We start from the raw sequence: 13,068 nt of genomic DNA on the forward strand, positions 1-13,068 counted from the left end.
TTGTGGGGAAGGTACTGGAGTCTCACAGAGCCAGGATGGAATTCCAGATGTGAGCCAAGGCCCTCTCTACACTAGAGCTCAGCTTCCTCATCTTTAAAACAGAGACCATCGGAACTTAGCCAAATGGTTTCAAAGATTAAGCGAGAACACCAGCAAAGTGACCACGACGCCTGCACCCCGTGCCTGGTACAGAGAGGTGTTTCATAAGTTAGGTGATGCTGTTATCACACCTCAAGATGCACTCTCCCCACCCAGGGCACCTGCAACTCAGTGTTCCCTCTCACTATCCGCATCTGGGCATAGAAGGGCTCGGCGAGTGGCCGAGGATAAAGACAGAAACAGGCAGCTCTGTTTTCCAGCTTTTATGAAAATTAATAACATTAATAGCTCACAGACATATACATACACACATTGCTATGTACACGGTCATTAAGTTATTAATTAGTCTCTGTATAAAACGTTTCTACATTAGTGTTCCGGGCTAGGCCCGATCAGTCCTTGGCATATTCACAGTAGCAGCCCCAGGGCTCGGCCCCATGGGTGAGCAGAGGGGAGGCAGGCGGCTATACGGATGGCTCGCCCCACAGTGGGCACAGGAGGTGTCCTGGGCCGCTTATTCTCGAGTCTTTGGCTCCCTTCCTGGCATCTGGAGACCAGATGTTCAGTGAGTGGGCCAGCAGGCCTGGATTCCTGTGGCCTGGTGATCCAGGCCCTGTGCATGGAGGCTTCGGGCAACACCACAGGCCCTAGAGGATGCTGGCCAGCTCTGTAGAGTCTGTGTCAGAGCAGCCCGAGCTGCTGGCCTCTTCCCTGCAACAGCCAGAGGAGACGGGTTGAAGGAAGCACCCTTCCCCTCCCCTGCCCCGACCTGCTTCATTGCTCATGGGATCTTGGCCCTGCAATATTAGCCAGCTCTGAGGCAAGTCTAAACCACAGGCCATAGTTTGCTCAATCCCACTTGCAACCTGGAAACTGCCAGTTGGTCTGTTCACTGCTCTTGCTCCTCACGGGCCACCAAAAGCCCCAGGACAATGCTCTGGCCTGAGCTGGCTGATGGGCTGGCATGACTCTCTCCACCCTGCCAGCTTGTCTCCTGAAAGGCAGGGCTCAGGCCACACCCGAGGTCCTGCCCGCCAGGGGAGCTGTGAAGAATGCAGGCTCTGGAGTCAGAACGCCCTCCCGGGGCTCAAAGCCCACCTCTACCCCTTATCAGCTGGGCCAGTCACTTCCTTCTGCTTAAGCCTCAGTTTCTTGATCTGCAGAGTGGGAATTGTAGCATCTCTGACACCTGGGCTCCTTGAAGGACTACAGGAGATCAGGCATGCACACTCCCTGAAGGCAGGATGTTTGTTTGTTTCATCCACTAGAGCAATGCCTGGCACATAGTAGGCTTCCAATAAGTATTTGTTGAATGGATAAATGTAAAACCACTCAGCCCTGCCCCTGGCATGCAGCTACGTGTTGAAGAACTGTCAGCTGCCATGATTGTGAATCAGCCATGGGAAGGGGCCAAGCAGGAGTCGGCAAGCACAGATGTATGGGAGGCAAGTCCGGACTTGGCCACAGGAGGCCCAAATTGAGGGCACAGACCAGATTATGCCCCTCCTCCACCTCTCCAGCCCTCCCGGCTCTCACCGCAGAGCCTGCAGGGCTTTCTTGTTCTGTCGCCGCTTCTCCTCGTCAATGGGGTACAGTTTGAAGAGCAGCAAGCCCAGCAGGATGAGGACTATGGGAGTCATGGTCACCAGCATCTTCAGCGTAAACTTGACGCGCCTCGGCTGGGTGCAGCCACGGGTTTGGTAGCCGGCAAAGCTGTGGGACCCAGTGGGCAGGGGAGTATGAGGATGGGGCGCCTGGGGCCCGCCGTGCCCAGCACTGGCCCAGACCCCCAGCCCACTCACTCAAGACTGAGGGTGGAGATGCCCAGTGAGACTCCGGAGGCGAACTTGGTGAAGAAGACATAGAAGGAGAAGAAGATGGGCTCGGTTCCACGGGAGTGGGGCTGCTTCAAGTGGAAGTCGTCAATGACGTCGGGCAGCATGGACCTGTATAGAGTGGTGGCAGCCATGAGGAGCCACCCATCTGGCAACCCCAGACCCCCACTAGCCTGTATGGGGCCTCTGTCTGCAGCCGCTCTGCAGCCCCACAGGCACAAGCTCAGTGAGGAGATGGCAACTTTTTGTGAAAAGAAAAAAAGGCCCCTTCCTCCAAGATGAAGTAGCCCCTCTCTAGGTGCTCAGCGTGGCACGTAGAATGCAGACCAGATTTTAGCCCCATTTCCTACCCTGATTAGGTGTTCTTGCACAGTTCACAACCTATATAACTGTCCAGGGGAGACTCACCCCACCCCCAACCTGGACCCACAGAATGGCCTATAGGAAGAGAAGCCTCCACAGAATTCTCCCCAAAGAGCTTCAGAACTGGGGGAGTGGAGGGCTGGGGAACACACCCAGGTGGGCCTATATATACTTGCCAGGGTAGTAAGAAGGCAGCTGCTACACTGATGCCAGCTGCCACAGCTACCACGTATGTGATGATCAGGTTACGCTCCATGAGGGCCACCAAGGTGAGAAATGGCACTGCTGACTATGGGAGGGGATGGGTGCAGGAAGACGAGTCAGCTGAGAGGCTCCCACCAGCAACCCCAACCAGCCCAGGCCCTACCCTTTGGCCACTCACAGAGATCCCAATGTATACAGCCGTCTTTTTGCCAAACCGGGTTAGGAACCATTGCCAGATGGGGATGGTGAATGTGGCCGAGAGCTGAGGATGGACAAAGTGGGTGAGGGAAGGGGGTCAGAGCCACAGAACCCCTCCTGCCCTTCTCAGGACCCCAAAGGTGTTCCCAGCCCTGCCTGAGAGCAGCCAGATGACATCTTCTGGGCAGTGAGGACGCTGACAGGCACTCTCACTGCCCTCCGGGGAGCCAAGAGCTGGGGCCAGTCTCGTACCCTGCCTCTCTGAGCACAGCCGAGCACAAAGTCCCCAAGTTCCTGGCCTCCACACCTCTGCTTTTGCTATGCTCTCTACTTGAACATCCAACCCCCAACTTGTTCTTTTCTTTTTTTCCCAGTTTTATTGAGGTACAATTGACATATAACATTGTATTAGTTTAAGGTGCACAACATAACGGTTTGAAAGATGGACCCAAACTCTTTCTTTCACAGTCCTACCTAAGCAGTTGTAGGTCAGGTCCAACCAAATATTCTGAGAAGCCTCCCTCATCCTTTCACGACCTTGGGCCAGCCTGGGAAACATCCTCTGACTACCCAAAGAACCTTCTCGCAGCCTATGCCACTTCAGCCCAGGCTGCCTACCCACCCTCAGGGCCCCGCACGCACCATGATGGCCAGTAGCAGATTCTGGAATTCATTGCGGAAGCCCAGGGTGTAGGTGCAAAACAAGGCGAAGTTCCCTTCCACCAGCTGGGGGATGGGGCAAGGAAGGGAAAAGGAAACGCAAGGAAAGAGGTGATGTTGGGGCTAAGCCTCCCCAAGACATTCCCTGTGCTCCAGGGACCTCTGTTTAACCCACCCCCACCCACCTATCCCTCAGGCTTTGTCACAACCTGAGTCCTTGGCCTCCCTCCCGCCACCCGCCAGGCTGAGCATGTCAGGCTTCCCCCACTCACCATGAAAGCCAGGGAGGTGAAGAGGAAGCCGGCAATAAGCTTGACGTACGGGCCGTGGCTCATGACCAGCCGGAGGCCCCGAAAGAAGGACATCGGCTCAGCCTGCTGAGTCTCATAGGGTTCTGGGGTCCAGAAGGGACAGTGAGGAAGGAGTGGAGGCCCCTCCCAAAGCCTGAGGCCCAGGCAGAGGGACAAAGCCACCCTGTGGTGGGGCTTGCACCCCTCCCCAGGGCCCCTCACCTCTTTGCTCCCGCACGCCCAGGATCAGGATGACAGCACAGATGATATAGATGGTGGCAATGACCCCTGCTGCCAGCAGGTATGCATTTTGCTAGAAAGGGGGTAAAGGTGACATAGAGAGACAGTCAGTCTGATCTCTTCCCATCTCCCAGTAGCTCCACTCAATGACCTCGGACCAGTCCCTTCTCCGGGGGCCTCACTGTCTCCATCTGCGAACTGGGAAAATCATCCTGGGCTGGCTGCTGCTTCCTAAGGCTGGGCAAAGTCCAGAGGAACAAAATGTTAAGAAGCCAGGCCATGGAGTTGGAGAGACCACAGTTCAAATCTCCCCAAATCCAGTTTCTGTAACTCATGGGCTCTGTGACCCTGGGAAAATTGTTTAGCTGCTCGATGCTTCAGTTTCCTTATCTGCAAAGTGGGCACATTAACAGCTTGTATATCAAATACTGGACATGTAATGAACACTAGCTATTACGACTATTTTGAGGATGACTGCAAACCACCCCATTGTCCCTTATCTCCCCAAATCTCCGCCCTGCCAGGGGCCTCACCGTTTCTCTGAGTGAGGTGGTGCTGTGTGTGCGATTGGCACCTTCCAAGGCCACTGCAGAAATGTTGCGGTCCTGGAGACAAGGTGTATCCGCTTGGCCCACGATTTGCCCCTGGATCGCTGTTCCCAGCACTGTGCCCAGCACCTCCACAGTCATCCCTGAGCAGTGAAAGGGAGGTCCTTTGGAGGAGCCTCGTGACTTGTGGGCCCCAGGGGAAGAAGGTACAGTGGAGAGAAGCCCAGCTCTTAGCCCCAGGTGATGGCAGAAGCTCAGGGTGGGTATAAGGTGGTCGAGCGGATGGCACCTTGGCCTAAATTCATGGCCTTGCTCTGTGTGACCTCTGGCTAGTCCCCGTACCCCTGTGGTCTCACCAGAGCAATAAGGGGATTGAGTCATTTTTAAGATGGTCTCACACTCGCTTCCAGCAAGGGAAGAAATGTGCCAGGAGGGTCAGGGAACAGTCGGCCCAGGGTCCCTGGTGGGTAGAATCAGTGGGCTGGGGAGAGACTTACGATACGCAGTGGCAGAATCCCGCTCACTCTGTTCTGTGCTGATGAACATGGTGAGAGCTGAGTAGGGAACGTGGAAACACTGGCATGGAAGAGAGGCCCTCGGCCAGTCAGACAATGGACAGACAGATGTGGTTTCGGCCACCAACCCTGGAGGCCCCAGGGACTGCCCTCACCCCTGCCCCCAGACACCCAGGGGAGGTGCCCACACTCACTGTGACCAGTGTCTCAAAGAGGCAATAGAAAAGCAGGTACCACAGGCTCTGGCCCTGTGGGAAGTCAGGCACGAACCAGATGAGGAAGTAGGCAACGACGGCCAGGGGCGTGGAGAAGATGATCCTGAGGAAGGCGAGCTCTCAGTGGGGGCTGGATGCCAAAACCCCAGGAGCTGGGCCCAGCCTGGATTGCTCTGTAGCCCCAGAAGGTGCCTGCCAAGAAGGAAATTCTTCCCCCGAATCCACCCACCCCAGGGTCTCTGGGAAGAGGCTGATAGCCAAGACAGGGCCCCCGGACTGAGATCCTGAGCATGAGGTCAGATCCTGAGTCTCACCTACGTCTCCCCAAGGGAGAGGGCTCCAGAGGCAGGGGCTTCCCATGGGATGGGGTGGCTGAGAATGGAGGCCAAGACAGCAGGTGGTGGGGCAGGGAGGCAGGGAGAAGGAGCGACCCCCAATGCTGGTGTTCTCACATGTGTGCACACACAGGGGTAGGGGAGGCCAACTCCAGGCGAAGGGTTTCCTTCTGGGGGGGCCTAGTGAAATAACTATACCGGGGGCAACTGTCTGCCCCTCACTTGTGAGTCCCACACTACCACAAGTGGTTAGACCTCAGGATGGGCTAACTTCGTGGCATGAGTATAGAAAGGCAGCAGAGAGCAGTGGTTAAACGGTCTTTGGAGCCATGCTTCAGGGATCCAATACTAACTCTACCAAGAACTATAAATAACTTAGTCTTGGGCAAGTTACTTAACTTCTCTGAGGCTCATTTTCTCCTCTGTAAAACAAGAATAGTAATAGCACTGACCTCCCACTCAACATTTACTCAAGAAATACTCAAGTGCCAAGTCAGTGCCGAGCGCTGTTCTATTTACTTAGAATGCACCAGTGAACAAGCAGCCAGGTCACTGCCCTGGTGGAACTCACATTCTAGTTGGCAAACAAAAAAGTAAACACAATTAAAAAGTTATATATACTATTCAGCCTTAAGAAGGAATGAAATTCTGACACATGCCACAACACAGATGAACCTTGAAGACATTATGCTAAGTGAAATAAGCCAGTCTCAAAAGGACAAATATCGTATGATCCCACTTACGTGAGGCACCTAGAGTAGTTAAATGGAGAGACAGAATGTAGAAGGGCGGTGCCAGAGGCTGGGGGGAGGGAGGATGGGGAGTTATTGTTTAATGGGTTTAGAGTTTCGGTTTGGGAAGAGGAAAAAGTTCAGGAAATGGACGGTGGTGATGGTTGTACAACAATGTGAATGTACTTAAGGCCACTGAATTGTACATTTAAAAATGGTTAAAATGGTAAACTTTATGTTATGAATATTTTACAACAATGAAAAAAATTTATGGGGGGGGGGGCCAGCCCGGTAGCATAGTGGGTAAGTTCGCACATTCTGCTTTTGTGGCCCAGGGTTGGCTGGTTCGGATCCTGGGTGTGGACCTACGCACTGCTTGGCAAGCCATGCTGTGGCAGGCGTCCCACATAAAGTAGAGGAAGATGGGCACGGATATTAGCTCAGGGCGTCTTCCTCAGCACAAAGAGGAGGATTGGCAGTGGATGTTAGCTCAGGGCTAATCTTCCCCCCAAAAAAAAATTTTAAAAAAATTTATAGGGGCTGGCCTTCTGGTGTAGTGATTAAGTTTGTGCTCTGTTTTGATGGCCTAGGGTCTGCCAGTTTGGATCCTGGGTACGGACCCGAATACTGCTCATCAAGTCATGCTGTGGCAGCATCCCACATATGAAATAGAGGAGGACAGGCACACACGTTGACTCGGGCTAACGGGGATTAGGAGTATGGGGGTGCAATTCATAACCGAGTGGACAGGGTAGCCCTCATCGAGAAAGTGACATCTCTGCCAAGACTTGAATGACAGGAGGGAGTGGGCCTTGCAGACATCTGAGGCAAGAGTATGCCAGGCAAGGGAAAGTCATTGCAAATGTCCTCAAGCGGGAGATGTGCCTGGCAGTTCTGAGGGAGGGCAAGGAGGCCATTGGGGCTGGAGTGGAGCAAGCATGGGAGATGGAATTAGATGAAGTTGAAGAGGAAATGGAGTACCAGCTCAGGTCGAGTCTTACAGGCCAGTGAAAGCACTTTGGTTCTATTTCATAGGGTTGAAGTAGTTTTCATAAGACTTAAGTAAGTTGATATTAAAACGTGGGATACTGCTTGGGGCACGGTAAGTGTCTGCTGTGATGATCACACCAGGAAAGCTCAGCCGGAGGGCACAGGCCCACAGCCAGGGACTGCGGAGAGCACTGGGCTGGGAATCCGAGCTCAGGCCCAGCCCTGCTGCATCTCGGTCTCCGGCGTGAGCCTGCCGATGCCCTACCTCTCACGGGGCAGCCTTGGGAACTCCAGGGAAAGTGTCTGTCAAAGTCTTCCTGGTCCGAAGGGGGCATTTAAATGCTGGTTGAGGGCAGGGGCTGGGCTGAGGCCCGGCAGGAAAGTGGTCCACAGGGCTCATGAACCCCACAGGGCCCAGCCTCTTCCTACCCTGAAAGGAGTAGGGGTGCTGGATCCCAGGCCTGAGGCAGGGCCTGGGTCCCAATGGTGGTGTGGACAGGAAGGATGTCACATACACTACATGGCAAAGCCTCAGTTCATGAGGGATCCAGCGTGCACTCAGACATAGGGGTGGGCATACCACTCAAGAGGCATCACCAGGAGTCACCACCCAGACAGGTGAGGACACGTACACAGACATCCTGCTAATTCAGAAACGGGCCTGAAGGGCCCTCACCAACGTCACCAAGCCAGCTGCCACACCTGCTCAGCGAGAGGCCCTCAGATCCTACCTCCCACAGACAGGGCCTCCTCTGCTCTCCCTCCCTGCCCTCCTCCACCCCTCCCGAATGCCCGTAGAACAAGGGCTCCTCGTCAGCCTTCGTCAAATACTCAAACACTCCATCCTCTCCCAGACGAATGTAACTGGGAGTAACCCTGGCTGCTGCCGCCCTGGGCTGGCCAGAGCAGCTGCCTCCCATTGGCTGGGCCTCATGAGGAGATGTGGCAGCAGAGTCCCGCCTCCCACTGGTTACCAGGGAGGCGAGTACCTCATGGGCTGGCTCTCTGGGATCACCAGCCTGAGCAGCCTGCCCAGGTAAAGCAGGTTGCCTTGCCTCTCTTCCTCACTGAAGCCAGGATCAAAGGCTCCAATCTGGGCCCTAGCCAGGGGCTGGCGGGATGCGGGATTCGGGACTCGAATGGGAGGGAGGGCATCGTGAGAAAGGAAGCTTGCAGGGGGGGCGGGGGCTGTGGGAAGAGCTTTGAAGGCCTTGAAGGCCGGAGACCAGGTATGGGCGCCCCTGGGGCAGGAAGGCGCCCACTTGAGCCTGGATGGGCTGGAGATGAAAGGGGTATGTCCCCCCCTCACCAAGCAGGATGTCCTGGAGGGAACCAGAGCCCCGGCCTGTCAGCCTGTCCTGTGTGCCTCCCTTTACTGTCTGATCTGGCACCACCTCCTCCCATTTTGCCCCAGAGCCTGAGGCTGGGTAGTGTTCGCTTTGTACTGAAGAAAAAGTTTGCCTTATCCAAGGGGCCAGAGGTTGTGGCCCCTGCTATTCCACTCTTGGCATCACCTTCCATCCTTGCCCTACCAGGAGCCACTCTGAAGGGGTGCCAAATTACATATCACTCAGTGCGTGCCAGGCACAGTTCTAAGTACTCTACATATAAAAAAACATTTAATCCTTACCACAACCCTCTGAGGCAGGCCTAATTATTATCCCCATTTTGCAGATAAAGAAATTTGAGGCTTAGAGATGTTAAGTGACTCGCCCAAGGTTGCACAGCTGTAAGTGGTGAAGCTGAGATTCAAACGGATGCAGGCTGGCTCCAGAGTGTAACCTCTCAACCACTATGCGGACTACCTCTGCCACGATGGGAAGGCACTCAGTGGGAGAAGCTAGAATTCCAGCTTCACTGAAGGGAATGGACCTTAGGGAGCAAAAGGGCCTGGGCTAGGGAAAGCTGCCCCATCTAGAAATATGCGCAGTCTGGGAATGAACTGGCAGGGTGTCCCAGTGCCCACGCTTGGGGCAGCTGAGGCCTCAGCTGGGGTTTTGACATCCAGGTTTTAGCATCATTCCTTCTCCTCATCCCCCAGCCTGTGACAAGCAGATGAGGGACCCTTAAGGGTAGACGTTTTGGAAGCCCTGCCTTCTGCCACTTCGATGGAGCCTCCTCTACTCACCAGGGCATGAGGCGGCCCAGGCGGGTCCACGAAGACTTGCTAATGAAGAAACCCACCAGGGGATCTGTGATGGCATCCCAAGCCCGGCCCACAAATAGGATGATGGAGGCAGAGAAAGGGTCCACCTGGAATGGGGAAGAGCCAAAAGACAAGCCTTCATCCTTCCACCCACCTCGACCTTCAAAGGTAGGCAAAAGCAGGGGTTCCCTCCCCGCCTCAGCCAGGCCCTGGGCTGCTCCCACCCAGGCCTTAAGCAACTTCACTTGTCATGTTAATAACGACAATAACAGTTCTGTGACAGCAGTAGCACTGTGTGCCTCCTTAGAAACTTTCCCAGCTCTGTCCCCTTATATCCTCCCCTCCATTCCATCAATTAGAATGAATCCAGAACCATTTCCTTGCCTCCCTCTCACAGCCCTGAGCCCCCAACCACCTGGTATCAGACTTAGCATTTGCTGGGTGACCACAGGGGGCCTCATTTTCCCCATCTGTATAATGGAAGTTATGATCCCCATCTTACAGGGTCAAGCTTTATCTCTGATGTGGAAAAAGGAACCTATAGATACTTTTAAAAAGTGGCCTGTCACTACCTGCTCAAGCTATCCCTCTCCCCCCAAATCTTCTAGGCCTAAATAGGCAGCTTCTCTGGACTCTTCCTATCCATCTTACTATTGTTATTGCTGCAGGAAGCTGGGAAGCTAGCAGCGTCTCTCTCACTGCAGTCTCCTCTATCTGACTTGCCCAACCCAAACACCCATGACAGCACAGTTTTACACTGACTGCAGGTTCCTCATATTTGCACCATGTTCAGGGCCCAGCCCATGGGAGTTGCTCAAAAACTAGCTGAATGAAGTCATTTATCCTTTCTGGGTCTCTGTTCTCCACCTATAAATGGATACAACTAAGAGGCCTTGCTTGCAAAATCAGATGCTACATAGAAAAGTGGCCAGTGCATGACCCCTGAGAGCCAGAGCTGTTCAGCCTCGCACTCTCCCACCCAGACAAGGTGAATTCTCAGGATGCCAGGCTGCTGGCCAAGATCTCTCAAAGCAGCGAGACACCCTGAGGCACCCCAAGTAACCCTCCCAGTCAAAGACCCTGTGTATTGGGGCACTCTAACTTAGGCCAGCACTTGAGGGCCCCTGTGCCCACTGACATGCCTCTGCTCCTCAGGTGAAGTTCGGATGCACCTCATCCACAAGCCTGCCAACATCCACCAAGCTCTGAGGCAAGCCAGCTGACTACTGTCCAGCCGGGAACATGGTGTGCCACTTTCTTCCAAGAATAGTGCGTCACCAGCGGGCTCCATTCTCCCTCACACTACCGCCTACCCTCCAGGCTCTGTTGCTCTTGCCAGGCAAGCAGGAGTTGCCTGACCTTGCCAGCTAAGATTCCTGGGGCAGATAGACTCTCCTTCTGGATACTTTTCAAACTGTGACTCTGAGAAGCAGAAAAGTAGAGATTCCCAGCGCCTTTTCACAGACGGAGAGAACTGAATGAACCCACCAGGGAATCTCCAGTCTTTCCCACCTCAGGATGCTAGAAGAGCCCTGGCAGGCTCAGCCTACTCACCTGAGCCACATCCAACAGGTAGATCTGCAGGAAGAACCCCAGGGCACAGCCTGTCACCTGGTAGGGGGCCCCTCCAACTGCATAGCAAAGCTTGCTGCAAACGGACAACTGTTGTTTCTTCTTCGGTTCCTTCTGGGAAGAAGAGGAAAGGATGAAAAGAGGCCTAAGAGCCTAGCCTCCATCGTAGGTGGTTCCACAGGCAGGATCATCCCTCCAGCCAACTCTGCCAGGAGGAACAAATCTGCCTTGCCCTGTTCCTACCCAGGGAGATCCCATCTCCCACAAGAAAGGAAAGGCATTCTGTGTTCTTAGGAATCTGGAAAAGGGGACTACATACTGAGGAAGTTGCCCCTAGAAGGCTGCCCCTCCACCCTGATTCTGAGGAAATGTCAGCTTGCTATCCCTAAAAACTCCCCCCAAGGCCTCAAGCCATACTTCTTTCCAAGTTGGAGGGAGAGCATGCTCCAGCTGCGGGACCTGTCCCGCCCTGGCACCAGCTGCCACAACATGAAAATCCTCTTGCTCCCAAGAGCTGCCTAAGCCCAGCTCCAGTCCCACCCTGGTTCAGGTTCAGAGGCCAGGACCCACCTGCCTCTGAACCTGAGGGCTCTCGAGAGCTGTAGGGGCCAAGCCCAGCTGGCTGCAGGGACAGCTGTTCCCTCCATCTGTCCCAGGGCGTCCCCGGCCTCTGCAGGCGGCCAGAGCTTCAGGCAAACCCAGGAGCTGTCCTACCCTCCTTCTCCCTGCCCTCCCTCCCTCAGCTCCTAGGGGACCTTAGAGTGGGGAGGAAAGTCCTCTAAGTGCAGGGCTGGGCTCTCTCTGGGTGGGGCATTAGGGAGGTTGAGGTTGCCCAGGGAGAGTAGAGATTACTCATGCATGGTAGCAGCGTAATTGCTCACCCCAGCTCCTTCCAAGGGTCAGTTAATGAAATTAAAAGGAAAAGGCAGTCACTTCCCTGGCAGATATCTATTGCCTGAGATCTCTCCCTTGGGTCGCCTGATTTCATTCGGTCCTTCATTACGTCCAGAGAGCTGGGGATAGGGCCAAAGGTCAAAAGGCGCGAAGCACCGCAAGACGCGCAAAGCACCGCGCGCTGGAGCGCCGACACCCACACTCACACGAACGCCTCGGGAACGCGGCTCCTTTAAGAGCAGAGCCCTTGTTCTTATGAATGAACTTGAGCGGCCCGCACTGTAGAATTGAGGCTCAAGCGTAGGCATGTGGGGGTGGGGAGAAGGTGAGAGTTGGGGAACCAAGGGGGTTTTCCCAGATTTCTGGCGTCTCTCTGGCTTAGTCTAGGGCGGCAAACCTAAGCCGCTCGACACACAAGAACGGAACCCGGCTAGGCAGAGCCCGGCACCACGTGGAGCTGCCGGCGGGGCCGCAGAGGTGCCGAGTGGGGATGGACAAAAGGGGGCGGCCGGCGCCTCCAACCCTTCTCCATCACCCCCTGCCCCCAAGGGAACCCCTGGACCCTCTCCGCTCCCTGGAGCCGCCTGTCCCCGGGTAGTCCAAGCCGTCCCAGAACCAGGCTTATCCCTCGACGCCCCCATCTCAGCCTGCCCCCTACCCCTTGCCCTCCACTCGGGGTGCCAGGCCCTCACCTTCACCTGGGCCGGACGTTCACCCGCTTGTATAATGCCCGCGGGCAGCAGCCCCGCCGCGGAGCCGCTCTCGGCGCCCTCTCCTTTGGCCATGACCCGTGGGCCACGCCGCCTGCGATCGGGACCCCGGAATACAACTCTGCTCCGCGGGCCGCCGCTCCGTCCGGGATCCCGTCGTAGCAGTAGCTGCGGCCGCCGCCGCCGCCACGGTCGCCGCGTACTAATAAACCCGGCAGGCAGGCCAGAGAGGAACACACTCCTGCACGCCCCCTCGCGCCTCTTAAAGGTTCGCCCTGCCCTCTCCGATCCGGCCAATCCCGAGCCCGGCTGCCCCCGCCTCCAGCCAATCCCCTCGCCCGCTGGCCCTCCCTCCTGCCCAACACGCCTGTCCGCTCAGTGCCACTGAGCCACGTTCACCAGTTTCGCGGAACCGGCATCCGCCTGCCCGTGCTCCTCGCAACCCGGGGAGAAAGCCGCGAGAGCCACCTGACACGCACGAGGAAACTGAGGCCCAAGGCTGAAAGTGACCTGCCCGAGGTCC

The 13,068-nt window shown here is 55.6% G+C and overlaps 1 protein-coding gene across 4 annotated transcripts; it reads right to left on the bottom strand.

Moving 5' to 3' along the window:
* Positions 1-347: 347 nt before the first annotated feature.
* On the bottom strand, positions 348-12,772 carry MFSD2A (MFSD2 lysolipid transporter A, lysophospholipid). 4 transcript variants are annotated; one of them, XM_046662387.1, is made up of 14 exons: positions 12,534-12,772; positions 10,924-11,052; positions 9,352-9,476; positions 5,147-5,270; positions 4,935-5,013; positions 4,423-4,580; positions 3,872-3,962; positions 3,632-3,753; positions 3,342-3,425; positions 2,680-2,763; positions 2,474-2,586; positions 1,902-2,045; positions 1,636-1,812; positions 348-810 (listed from the first exon to the last, which is right to left on the bottom strand). In XM_046662387.1, the coding sequence occupies exons 1-14, from the start codon at positions 12,618-12,620 to the stop codon at positions 747-749; spliced, it is 1,581 nt and encodes a 526-aa protein (XP_046518343.1). In that variant the 5' UTR covers positions 12,621-12,772; the 3' UTR covers positions 348-746. The 4 variants fall into 4 exon arrangements, with proteins under 4 accessions (XP_046518343.1, XP_046518342.1, XP_046518341.1 ...); XM_046662386.1 differs by having other exon boundaries at positions 10,924-11,055; XM_046662385.1 differs by having other exon boundaries at positions 12,528-12,771.
* Between the last annotated feature and the right edge of the window lie 296 nt (positions 12,773-13,068).

This window comes from Equus quagga, chromosome 5 (assembly GCF_021613505.1).
Source record: "Equus quagga isolate Etosha38 chromosome 5, UCLA_HA_Equagga_1.0, whole genome shotgun sequence".
Lineage (NCBI taxonomy): Eukaryota > Metazoa > Chordata > Mammalia > Perissodactyla > Equidae > Equus > Equus quagga.

Bases quoted from the DNA above. Each gene is read 5' to 3' on its own strand.
- MFSD2A (XM_046662384.1), bottom strand. From the start codon at position 12,620: ATGGCCAAAGGAGAGGGCGCCGAGAGCGGCTCCGCGGCGGGGCTGCTG. The intron at 4,581-4,934 runs GTAAGTCTCTCC...TTCACTGCTCAG, and splicing joins GGATTCTGCCACTGCGTATC to GGATGACTGTGGAGGTGCTG. The intron at 3,754-3,871 runs GTGAGGGGCCCT...TCTGGACCCCAG, and splicing joins GGGCGTGCGGGAGCAAAGAG to AACCCTATGAGACTCAGCAG.